At 35.4% G+C, this 12,720-nt stretch overlaps 3 protein-coding genes across 5 annotated transcripts in view; 2 read left to right on the top strand and 1 right to left on the bottom strand.

The window, feature by feature from the left end:
• Nucleotides 1-1,203, top strand: part of LOC107554563 (RNA cytidine acetyltransferase-like) — a 13,200-nt gene extending 11,997 nt beyond the window's left edge. For both annotated transcript variants that reach the window (XM_016237117.1, XM_016237116.1), the window contains exons 27-29: nt 117-190; nt 630-710; nt 795-1,203. In XM_016237117.1, the coding sequence (XP_016092603.1) occupies nt 117-190; nt 630-710; nt 795-900 (261 nt within the window). In that variant the 3' untranslated portion in view covers nt 901-1,203. The remainder of the gene's footprint in view (nt 1-116; nt 191-629; nt 711-794) is intronic.
• A 409-nt stretch (nt 1,204-1,612) lies between these two features.
• On the top strand, nt 1,613-4,138 carry LOC107554562 (UPF0676 protein C1494.01-like). Its single transcript, XM_016237115.1, has 7 exons — nt 1,613-1,860; nt 1,947-2,071; nt 2,164-2,230; nt 2,919-3,072; nt 3,163-3,308; nt 3,403-3,513; nt 3,598-4,138. The coding sequence occupies exons 1-7, from the start codon at nt 1,708-1,710 to the stop codon at nt 3,775-3,777; spliced, it is 936 nt and encodes a 311-aa protein (XP_016092601.1). The 5' UTR covers nt 1,613-1,707; the 3' UTR covers nt 3,778-4,138.
• An 88-nt stretch (nt 4,139-4,226) lies between these two features.
• Nucleotides 4,227-11,923, bottom strand: LOC107554560 (nucleobindin-2-like). Of its 2 annotated transcripts, none has more exons than XM_016237113.1 (13): nt 11,786-11,923; nt 11,138-11,263; nt 10,497-10,604; nt 10,256-10,397; nt 9,873-9,976; nt 7,611-7,796; nt 7,285-7,375; nt 7,148-7,206; nt 6,949-7,041; nt 6,761-6,850; nt 5,951-6,121; nt 4,874-4,934; nt 4,227-4,774 (listed from the first exon to the last, which is right to left on the bottom strand). In XM_016237113.1, exons 2-13 carry the CDS (start codon nt 11,261-11,263, stop codon nt 4,692-4,694), a joined length of 1,314 nt encoding a protein of 437 aa, XP_016092599.1. In that variant the 5' UTR covers nt 11,786-11,923; the 3' UTR covers nt 4,227-4,691. The 2 variants fall into 2 exon arrangements, with proteins under 2 accessions (XP_016092599.1, XP_016092600.1); XM_016237114.1 differs by having other exon boundaries at nt 10,265-10,397.
• Nucleotides 11,924-12,720: the final 797 nt, after the last annotated feature.

Here is a 12,720-nt window from a genome sequence, read left to right as displayed (position 1 = left end):
CCCCCCCCCCCCCCCAGGATCCTTTGAAGAATAGAAAGTTCAAAAGAACAGCATTTATTTGAAGCAGCACATTTTTGTGACAAGGTGTTATATTAAAACTGTGTTTTGTTCCTTAGAATGATGCAGCCAAAGAGTTCCAAGAGAAACACAAAAATGAAATGGAGAAGATTAAAGACATGAATCTTTCAGAGTGAGTTTTCCCAAAGCAATAGTCCAAACTGCACTTATTTAAAGGGATAGTAAAAATAAAATGTACCTTATAATTTACTCACCCACAAGCCATCTTAGGTGTATATGACTTTCTTCTTTCAGACAAATCCGATCGGACTTATATAAAAAAAATATTTATAATGCCAGTGAGTGGGTGTTTCTTGTCAATTGTCCAAAAGAAGTCCAATAAAGCGCATCCATCCATATAAAAATGTCCCACATGGCCCCGGAGGGTTTATAAACGTTTACAGTTTCCACCCTTTCTCTGAGCTAATTAATAAGCTAGTTAATGACCAATTTAACGAGATGTAAAATGTTTTTAATATTTTAAAGTAATATATTTAATATAAACATTTTTCCACTCATTTGGCTGTGCGGTGCAGTTGTCCACTCTTATCCATTCTGAATTTTTCATGAAGGTACATGATTCGAGGAGATGACGAGGAATGGGATCACGTGTTGAAGAAAGCAGGACATACAGCTATTGTTAGCATAAAAAGGTAAACCGAGTAATAAGAAGCTTGGGTAGGGGAGGCTTTGTCTGGAATCATGAACTGCTATGAACTATGTATTTGACCCCTTAGTGACAAGAAAAGAAAACTGGAAGGCATGAACCAGAAAGAACAATGGCAAAGCAAGAAGATTAAGAAAAATAAGGACAAAAAGAGCAAATTTGGAAAGAAACCATAACGAAATGAACTTTAAAATTAAAAATTGAAATGTCTTTGTGTCTTGTTTCTGTGGTCAGTAGATTTATTTAAGACCAAATGAAAATATTTCAGTAAAAATTTTAAAGACCAAATTGTTTTAACACTTTTTTTTTTTCTGCAAGACTCCCCATGTATTATCAGTGAACAAACAAAGTTGTACATTGTTGTTTTTCTTTTAACCACATTTCAGATATTAACATTCCCATGGTGTAGACCTCATGTTTTTTCTGTGAAAGCTAATTTCAGAAGCCATCTGTAAAATAAATGATAATCTTATGGTGCATTACTTGTGTACAAAATATACTCATTAACATTTGACTGTTTGCTAAGCTTAGTAAAAATACTGATTTGAGAGATGGGTACACACTGCATAATATTTAGTTTTCTTTACACACAATGCGTAAACAAAGGTACTCAAGATTGCCATGCATACGCAACTAATGTTTCAATACCACTGGAAATACTTTTTTATATTGCTTTCAGAAAGCATATTTAAATCTTTTACCCATTGGAAATAACTTGCAGTGCATACTACAAAGTTTAGACGGTGTACTGCAAAATAGTAGGATTAGAATGGGGACATGTAAACTTTCAGAGCACTGAAAAGGCTGAAATCCAGTGATCTTTGTGCTGCCATGGTTTGATCTTTCATTGGTGGCTCTTTATGACACTACATTGCTCAACAACTCCTGCATTGATGAAAGAAGCGAAGATCCTTGGCGTATTTTCTTCAGGATTTTAAAATAATTATTTGTCGTTTTGCTGTCTCGAGGAAAAATAACTCCTTATGGAGATACCTGTCGTAGATCTCAGTGTGTACGAACTGGAAAAGACCAATGTATCCGTTGATAACTTGGAGAAGATAAGTGCCGAACTAAGAAGGGCCTTTACCGAGGTGGGATTTGTTTATCTGAAAAACACGGGCATAAATCAGGACGAGGTTTGTCATTTTGTGCACGTTTGTTACGAGAAGTTTTCTAGTAGTTCGTAAATGGCTGGCTATTATTCTTCTGTCCATTGTTTTAGGTGGACAAAGTTATGGGTGTTTCAAAGAAGTTCTTCTGTTTGCCAGAAAGCATGAAGAAACCTTTCAGCAGGAGCAGTTTCTCGTGTAATGGAAACCACGGCTGGGTTTCGGTAGAAACGGAAAGGCATGTCAGACTGTTCTAGCTTCAGAAGCATTACTGCTAAAAAAATCACGAATGATGGAGAATTAATGGTTTTATATCCTGTCATTTTACAGTTTGAATCCTCGACGTCACGGTGATCTGAAGGAGGCGTTTAATACAGCATCTTTGTGCTCGGATATAGTAAATACCTATTCGTGTCTTCTTCCCTTTCTTCCAGTGGTGCCAAATAATTGTACTTTTATAAGAGTTTTAATACATTTTTTGAGTGAAAATATTTAATGAGGAGTGACTTTGTATGTTGGTTTCATACGAGCCTCTAAAAGGGACATGATGGTTAAAAAAAGGATTGCAGAAAAAAAAGTATTTTGCTGCTTAATTTATGGGTTTTTTTCAGGATTATTTGATGGAAAGTTAAAAAAAACTGCATTTATTTGAAACAAATATTTTGTAACGTTATAAATGTCTTTACTGTCACTTTTGATCAATTTAATGTTTCCTTGCTAAATAAAAGTAGCCATTATTATTATTTTAATCTTACCCAAAACTTTTGAGTGTATCACGGTTTCCCTACAAATACTAAACATTTTCAACATTGATGATAATAAATGTTTCTTGTAGCAAATCGGCATATTAGAATAATTTCTGAAGGAAATTATCTTTCTCTCTCTCTCTCGCACACGCGCGCACACACCTATACAGAAATTTGAAAAAAATGTCAAATGACAGCTATGTTGAAAAACAAAACCATTCTATTTCAAATATAAAGTATTTTTTAATATGTACAACTGTTTTTTTTTTTAAATAGCATTAACATTAAGATACTTTAAGGAAGCCTGACTTTATAACCCTCCACTTTCAATGTGTTCAGAATTGGCCTTCAGAAGGAGTTGATGATTTTCGAGATGTGCAAGTATCATTTTTCCTGCGCTGTAAGGAACTTTCTCTCAGAGTGCTCCGATTGATGGCTCTTGGTTTGGGCCTGGAAGCAGAGGTCTTTCTCAGTGCACATAAGCATATTGGAAGTAAGTCGAATGAAATGCACTACTTCATCCCATGCAGTGAGTCAATGGCTGGGAGGCCTGCAAGACCTTTATGATGTGGGTTGTTTTAAGGTGATGTGAATGGAACGACACTACGGGCTCTGTACTATCCTCCGGTGAACAGCACATGTGTGAAGGGAAATCAGCTGCGCTGTGGTGAACACTCTGATTATGGGAGTATCACTTTGGTCTTCCAAAGCCCAGAGGGTGGACTGCAGGTGAATACCAATATAGGACAAGAGGAGAAAAGATTCATGTTTAATGTGGTCCTTTATCATTTAGGATAGTAATTGTATTATTGTTCTCCTCCAGGTCCTGAACCGGGCTGGTGAGTACATTTCAGCCCCCAGCATTCCTGGAACAGTTCTGATTAACATAGCAGACCTGATGCAAAGGTGGACCAGCGATGTCTATGTGTCTGCCGTAAGTTTCTTTACTAATATTGCATTTAATTTAATTGTGCAGTGCAAGCAACGCTTGTTTCTTTTCTATTGTTCTGACCCTCAGGTTCATAGGGTTTTGCTGCCCCCTGCAGGTGACTCTGGCACACGTCAGTCTTTGGCCTTCTTTGTACAACCAGATGATGAGGCCATCATTTCATGCTGTGATGGATCAGATAAATATCCTCCTGTTAAGTCAGTTGATTACCTTTTATCAAGGTTCAAGGATTCTTACGGCAAAAAATAGATCCTTAATTAAGTGAAATTTTTTGATTTTGTATGTTTGAAAAAAAAAAATGAAGTGATAATCAGAGCACAGTTGGTGAACCATAGATAATTTAATACATTGTAGAGTGGTAAAGCACAGTCAAAAAAGAAAAAAAATCCATACCTATTTCATGCTTAAAGGGTTAACTATCCCTTTAATTATATTTCTGTATATTTTATAAATTTATTCATTGTTTACAGTAGAACACTGGTTGAAAACCATAATGAATTAAAATAAAACAGCTTGAAAAAAAATCACTAGTGTTGCAGTAGTAATTCATCAACATTTTCAGAAACTTTATTAAAAGACCCTTGTAAATCAATTTAGGATTCACTTTCAAGTGAAACTAAAGCAAACAAATATTCTATTCTATTCTATAGTCTTTTCATTGGAAGTGCCGTACAATAGGAATGCTGAATCGTGGGGCATTTAACTTAACATGAAGTGTGTTTATTGCCCAGGTATATTATCAAATGCCTAAATGTAAAGAGAAATTTATCCTATGAGGTTTATCCATGTTTGTGCAAACATGGCTAAGACATTTACAAGAACAATAAAAATACATTTAATTTCTCTAAATACAAGTTTCAAGTACAATCCCTGTCCTCACAAACTATCTGCATTTTAGATAAGAGAATGTGGACAGAAGTGTGATTGTCCACAGATAATTCTGTTAACCATTTACATACTTCAGCGACCCGTTTTGGGATACCGCAATTCAATATTTTTTGTGTTTGAGAATACCACCACAATGATTTGTTTGATTACTTCAATGGAAAGCCAAGGTCTCTGCTAAGTGACAGTAAATGGTCCATTTGAATGTGAGGATGGAAATATTTGACACTACATACAACAGACAAACACATTACAGACACTGAGAAGAGCTTGAGCTGCTAAGAATGTGCGGGGAGGTCTTGCTGATGACCGTGTGACAAAGGCTGACTGTCCCCAGGCAGCATTTCCGCCGCAAAAGGTACTGCATTAATATAAGTATAATGATAGAAAATCAATATTTTGTTCCAAATGACAGGGCAAAATGCCTTTGACCAGAAAAATGTAAAATAATTACACTGACCGTTGTCCTGTACTGGAGACTCTGTTTTCTGTGTTTTCAACCGCTCCATGTGCTCTACCGCCTAAAAGACATGATCAGTATGGTAGAAAGTGTTGAGGTGAGAGAATTCTAGCTTCAAGACATTTCCCTTATGTTTTAAAAAGGGAATGTTTTAGTGACAAGATAAAAGCAGTGCAACAAAACTTTATCATAAACACTCATTTAAAAGTGTGGGGTCTGTAATTTGTGTAGATTCTTATGCGATACATTATGTAAAACCGTAACGCATTTTCCCCCAGAATTCTTTGATGAATGTAAGTTTAAACAAATGGCATTTATTTGAAATATAAATCTTTTGCAACAATATAAATGCTTCACTGTCATTTTGAGCAATGTAATACATCATTGCTTTATAAAAGTAATACTTTCTTTAAAAAAACCTTTATATAGTTAGATATAAAAAGTATTAAGCATTTCTTTTTACAATTGAAATAATTTATAGTTATTTCCCATTACAGTAATGATAGTGAGATTTATTTGAATAATGGTAATGTGAATGGGGGAAGGTGCTTAATAAATATGAAAATATTGCCACAAAAAAAATCAGAATGGCACTAAAAATAAGCTTCATCTACGCTGAACAAAATTATAAACGCAACACTTGTTTTTGCCACCATTTTTCATGAGCTGAACTCAAAAGGTCTAAGACTTTTTCTATCTACACAAAAGGCCTATTTCTCTCAAATATGGTTCACAAATCTGTCTAAATCTGTGTTAGTGAGCACTTCTCCTTTGCCGAGATAATCCATCCACCTCACAGGTGTGGCATATCAAGATGCTGATTAGACAGCATGATTATTGCACAATAACTCATATGTGTATATATAACAAAGATATATCCGTGACATTTCAGTGACCTTATTAATATCCATGACTTTTTCAGGTCTGGAAATCACACTTTGTAAATTCACTCGTATTTGGATGTTTTCCAAGACTGTGCGAACCTGTGTATCACTCACTCAGTATCTGGCTCCAAAATCAGTCCCATCTAGTTTTTTTTTAAATTTATTTGTTTCTCTTAATCTCTCACTCTCCTACCTGTTGTAGCTCCATTTTCTGGGCGTTAAGCTGTTCCTGTTGTCTCTCCAGCTCCTCTCGCTGTTTCAGCAGCTCATTTGATCTCAGGTTCAGGTCTTGCTCCTCTAGAGCCAGATGCTGCTCAAACTCTCTCAACTCTTCTTCAGTGTACATTGGATTCTGTTCCAAAGTCTCAAGAGGAAGCAGACAAAAGGACATTTTTACATAAAGAAAACAATTTTATGAAATGTACACTTTTTTATAAGTTTTTGAAAGAAATCTCTTATGCGCACCAATTTTGCATTTATTTTGTCAAAACTACAATTAAAACAGTAATATTGTTCAATATTATTACAATTTAAAATAACTATTTTCTATTTAAATATATTTGAAAATGTATTTTATTCCTGTGATGGTAAAGCTGAATTCTCGGCATCATTACTCCGGTCTTCAGTGTCACATGATCCTTCAGAAATCATTCTAATAAGATTTGCTGCTCAAGAAACATTTCTTATTATTATCCATGTTGAAAAGAGTTGCGCTGCTTAATATTTTTGTGCAAAACATTATACATTTTCAGGTTTCTTTGATGAATAGAACAGCATTGATTTGAAACGGAAATATTTTGCAACATTATAAATGTCTTTACTGTCACTATAAATGTCTTTACTGTGAATTGAATGTGTCATTGCTAAATAAAAGTATTAATTTCTTTCAAAGTAAAAACGTACAAACTTTTCAACAGCAGTGAACCTTTAGTTTTAATGAAAAGCAGTTGACAGATAGGGAAGATTTTGTTTCACGTTGACCCCAAAAGATAAAAAAAATTACCTCCCATCCATCTGGCTCTAGAAATTCTTTTCTGTTTGTGGCAGTAATAAATTCATCTCGTGAAACGAGCCTGTCTCGGTTAGTGTCGACCTATAGACAGTACAAAAAAAATGATTACTAGTGAATCATCTTTGAAATAATATCGTTAGCACAATGAAGGATTCAGTCCCCTGCTATGATGCCCCCACCTCATTCATCACATGTTCTCTCATGCGAAGTCTCTCCTCCTCCATTTCCATCATGTCATCCTCTTCATGTGTGGGATCATAGACTTTCTCTAGCTGAACGGGGTGGACACAAGCATCAGATTTAGCACCCCATAAAGCCACGTCATCCTCAAAGTACTCTATTATGATAGCTCTGAATGGAAAGGTTATTAAGGGGAACCTCTTTGGTAAACAGTGCCTCGAGTTCTTGCTCATCAAAGTAGCCATCTCCATTAGTATCTGTAAAAGCAAACAGATGTCACAGTCGTGCTGTGATATAATCGAAATGTTCAGAACAGAGAGGCTCACTGATCTCACCATGTAGGTTGAAGAATGTCTTTGGGTCAAATTCGTTGGGATCCAAACCGTCCGCGTCCTCCCAGACCTCTTTCAACTGGTCTTGACTGCCCTATTTACACATATACAGGCCAAATCTATACATTGGATGGAGACAGGTCTGAACGTGAGCTTGCAGTCGATTGTAAGAAAGGGCCGGGGTTTACGCACAAGAAATGATGGGAGAAGTCCAGCATATGTCAATAAAAAAAAAAAGACAAAAATAAAAAAAAGGAATAAAGTGTTCAATATCACAAATGAGCTTGTTTGATTTTTATATAAGTTAAAGGAATGTGTCTTTAGCTTACAGGGTGATTGATTTTGGGATGGTCTGCGTGTTTCTTCTTCATCTCTTCATAGTGTTCCTCCTCTTTTTGGCGCGCTTCCTCATCCAGTGTTTTAAGATGTTCCTTGCGTTCATGTTCCTTCGTCATCTCGTACTTCTTGAAGTCTTCATGCCGTTCCTTGTCGAAGTTTTCCAGGTCATTAGTGGCCTCGATTTGACAAAATAAGGAAACAAGCAGAGAGGAAAATGTAATGTGTGGAGACCAGCAGATCATTATATACAGTAGATCTCCATCCAACAAAGGAAAATAATTTTGAATTGCACTTGACGAACAATACATGATAAGACTGTTGACCCTCACTGATGACAGTGATGTGTGCAAATCAAACACAAAACGTTTTCTTTATAAGTTTTTGCTTTTAATTTATCATCTGAAATTAATTTTGGGCACTTAAAGCAACTAAGTTTAAAAAAAATTTTTTAACCTAAATATCAGTTTCAAAACCATTCTGATGGTACACTGCCTTCGCGAATGGCTTCGGTTTCTTTCCCTCAATCCACCCAAACATTTGTTCTGGGACTATGCAAGTGTGTCGAACAGATACAAAATTTCACAAAAAGGGCAGACTGGTTTACGGCAGCAACAAATGCACTTGTGCAGCTATCCATTGTAATTATGACAGTGCTATAGCTCCAAAGTTGTAAAAACACAAAAAGCTTTAAACAGTATTTGTATTGAGACACATGTAGAATTATATATATTATATTATATATATATTTTTTTAAATGTCACATATGTACATTACATTTACATTTGTGCATTTTATCCAAAGTGACACTGCATTCAGGGTGTACATTTTAGCAATTCCTTCATTCCCTAGGAATGGAACCCATGACATTGGGGTTGCTAGCACCATTCTCTACACTTTGAGCTACAGGGATAAAATTATAAGGTTTTTATGACAGGTGCAGTTACACATAGACAAAATGATCTGCATTTTAATCACAAATATGCTAGGAGAAACAGCTAAATCAATAAACTCACATCGTCATAAGGCAAACAAAATCTATTTATATCAAAAATCAATCCGAGCATGTCCTTAACCATCTTCAAGAAACGACTAAAAACACATCTGTTCCACCTTTATTTGACCCTCTAACTCTAGCACTTTCTATTCTATTTTAATTCTACTTCATCTATTTAAAAAAAAAACACTAGCTTTCTATTTTTTCTATTCTATCTACTTGTTTTTCTTTGTGTGTGTGTGTATAATATATATATATATATATATATATATATATATATATATATATACACCTTGCTATGTGTACTGCGTTAGGCTAACCAAGACTTGTCGTTTGCACTTATATATTGTTGCTCTTTTGTTAGTTTTGACTGCTTTTATTGTCCTCATTTGTAAGTCGCTTTGGATAAAAGCGTCTGCTAAATGACTAAATGTAAAATATTTAATACATACATTTTAATAAATATTTACATTTTCTTATTTCACCTGCCAAAAAGGTCATTTTGGGCCCTGAACGAAAATGTGTGACAACTATGAGTGTAGAACAAAACCAACAGGAAGTCAGATATTTTTTAATATTATGTGAAAATGTTAAAGGAGGAGCATATATAAATCGTTTTAATTGCTTTACTATTTTTAGATTTTGACATCACATCTACAAACATTTTAATCTCTTTTCCAAGCACCATAAAAAGGTTTGCCTTTTGTAAACTTGCATTCATGAAAGTGAAATTTACATAAAAATAAAATAAAATTTATAATAAAACCAACATCCTTTAAAGAGCGATCCTTGATATAATAACCCCAAATCACATGTTTATAAGATAAGGAAAATGTTTTAAAAATATTATCAGCAATGAAACCCTCCACATTATTCCAAAAATGCTGGGTATATTGGCAGGACCAAAACAAATGAGAAATTGTTTCAGTGGAGCATTCACAAAAAGAACATTTTAAATCAACATCAATTTTACATTTTTGTAGGAATTCTTTTGTTGGATAAACTCTATGAATTCATTTATATGAGATTTCCTTAACCTTATTTGTAAGGAGGCATTTTTGAGGTAACGACCAAACTTGAGTCCAATTTACATTATTAAAGATATTGTTCCAGTAGAAAATAACATAAGGCGTAGAAATATTCTCTTTTAAAAACAAGGATCTAATTTTATAGTTGTTAGGCTTTAACCCCGAGAAACAGATAGAGCCGACTAAGGTATGTTCAGGTCTAGGAGGAGGAAGTAAGATATGGAGCCTACCGATTTAATGAGACGATCCAAATCTTCCACTTCGAATGTATATGGATTCATGTGATTCAGATGTTCAAACTGTTTCAGAAGTGCTTTGTGGTCCACTGTCATACCTTTAGGGAAATTAAGAGCATCTCATTTTTCATTTACGTTTCTTGTCTTTGCAGCAGGCCAGAGTTACAGGTTTATAAAGTAAACTGTGATATGAGGAGTTTGATGAATGACACTCTCAGATACAACATTCCATATCCTTGGAAAATCTGTGCTCTGTGAGCCTGGCGATGGTAAATGAAACAAAGAAACAAGATGGTGGAGGACATTTCACAATACGCTCTAGTGCAAATGTGAGCCACAAAACAATAACAGAAACAAGTTTGCTTGTAAAGGGCTGCCTTTGATACCTTTTTCTCCATTCATGTCTTGTTTGACTTTGATTAGGGTACGCAGTCTGTTCACTTCTTGCCTCTTTAGCTCATCAAGTTTAGTTCGCACGTGATGGCTGACAAAGTCCAACTCTTTAGCCAGTTTCCCTTGCTGTTTTCACCAAACAGAATGAGAGGTAAGCAATGGGGTGTTTAGACAATCCGATTAAGCCTCTGCAAAGTAGAATTGGGAAGTAAAGCAGTGCAATACCTTGATGTCTTCCATGTCTGTGTTATGAAGTTTCTCTCTGAAATGTGGGTCCTTTTCCAGGAAATCAATAACCTCTCTGAGATATCGATCATAGTGCAATCCAGTGTCCTAAATGAATTTAAATGAGATGTACAGAGTGAAGCGAGGAAAAAACACTAGGTTGACGAACTCTTTTTAAACCTATGTGTTAAGGAACATTTGCAAAAGAACAAGCAATCAGATTTAGTCTATGTATGTTGAACACTCCTTTCTCCTTTTATGCCACAGCTTATTATAAGCATCACGTTATATGTAATGCTTGCTTACCAAACCTGTCTGAAGTTTTCACACTGCATATTAGAGAGAAGCATCACAACCCATTTTAACCCTAGACTAACATGTCTCTATTAGTATAAAGCAGGGGTGCCCAAACTCGGTCCTGGAGGGCCGGTGTCCTGCAGAGTTTAGCTCCAACCAGCTCCAAAACACCTGCCTGTAAGTTTCTAGTATGCCTAGTAAGAGCTTGATTAGCTGCTTCGGGTGTGTTTAATTGGGGTTGGATCTAAACTCTGCAGGACATCGGCCCTCCAGGACCGAGTTTGGGCACCCCTGGTATAAAGGCATGTTTTCATAAGTTGTTAAAAAAACTCATTACTACTTACTACACTTTCAGGGGGCTCTACATCCTCTACTGGAGGGCTCACTTTAGTCTTATCCACAGCAACTGGCAGTGCATCCAAACAAGCCCACAGACACATTATCAAGCAGAAGTGTGATGGTCCCCACATCTGTGAAAGGACAAGAACATCACCATTGCCATTTCTGATATAGATAACTATCTAGATGGAATTTCTGCATGTGCGTAAATGATCTATTAAGTATTATTATTAATTATTTATATGTTACTTTATGATAGAATTATATCTTAAATGATCTATAAATATATAGTTATCGCTTTAAACAAATATGTAATTGATTATATGTTTTAATAATAATGATAATATTTAATATTATATATTAATATTTAATTTTATATTATTAATATATATATAGTGATATTATACTCGTCAATCACAATGTCACAAGGAACACATCATTTTCAGTAATTACGAAGTAAATAAATCCAAATTAGGCGTTCAGACTGAAATAATAAAGGCGATGCACAACACATTAGGTACTAAATGACGTTATTTTCTGAATTTTTTTTTTAACACAGAACTATATTACTCTGCCATATGGCTTTAAGCATCATCTGTTGTAAAATATAATACAGCAGCTGACATTACAATGAGCAACAGGTGAACACCTACCCTAAAAGTTCCCCTGAGAGTAGTATTTATAAACTCGAAGCTGCTGTTTTCGCCTCGATCAAGCGTCAGATAGAATCGCTCTGACAGTTCATTTGCAACTTGTTTTACATGATGTGTGCTAAACACAGTTCCCTAGTGTAAACCCCGCCTGCTGAGATGTGTAGCCACGCCCCTCGCCCTGGTGATTGGAGAAACCATCGCGCGTCCGCCTTTGAATTGTTTTCGCGTTGCTCTGTCATTGAGCGTGCAATCTGTCTGTCAAAGGTTCCCATGGTAACATGACAAGTACGCTTGTTAGAAGAGGTACGTGGCGTTCACCAGTCCACTGTTACACAGCTCCAAATTCAAAGAGCTGAGTGTCACCGTCATTCACCCTTCTTCAGTGCTCCACAACAAGCCAAACGACACAACTATCACAACAGCTGTTATCACTCAACTGTTATCTTGACAGTGTTGTTTGTAAGGTGGGTCATGACGCTGCATTCCAGAATGTTGAAACTGGAATATTATATATATATAGCCTAGACGATGTTTGGTTTAGCATTAAAACAAATGGGTAGGAACCACTGATCTATATAAATGACTGATCTATATAAATGAATCTATCTATCTATCTATCTATCTATCTATCTATCTATCTATCTATCTAAAGATTTTACTTTTAGATAAAAATGGTGAGTTGGTGCCATTTTCTGCCCCTGTTTTATTTGGATTATTCTATTAAATGTCTGTATCTCTCAGAAACTATTTAGGATTAAAAGAGCATAATGCACCTGTTGAATGTCTTGAAATGTAAACATTTGAAGCAAGGAATGAAGCCCACCAAGGGTTTCGTTGTGTATTTGTATGTGACGTTCATAGATTAACTCTAAATATACATATATAAAAATCTAAATCTATCTATCTATCTATCTATCTATCTATCTATCGATCTA

This window comes from Sinocyclocheilus grahami, unplaced genomic scaffold (assembly GCF_001515645.1).
Source record: "Sinocyclocheilus grahami isolate Dianchi unplaced genomic scaffold, SAMN03320097.WGS_v1.1 scaffold506.1, whole genome shotgun sequence".
NCBI classification, from domain to species: Eukaryota; Metazoa; Chordata; class Actinopteri; order Cypriniformes; family Cyprinidae; genus Sinocyclocheilus; species Sinocyclocheilus grahami.
Note: the sequence above shows the minus strand (reverse complement) of the source record. Positions and strands in the feature narration are given on the sequence as shown.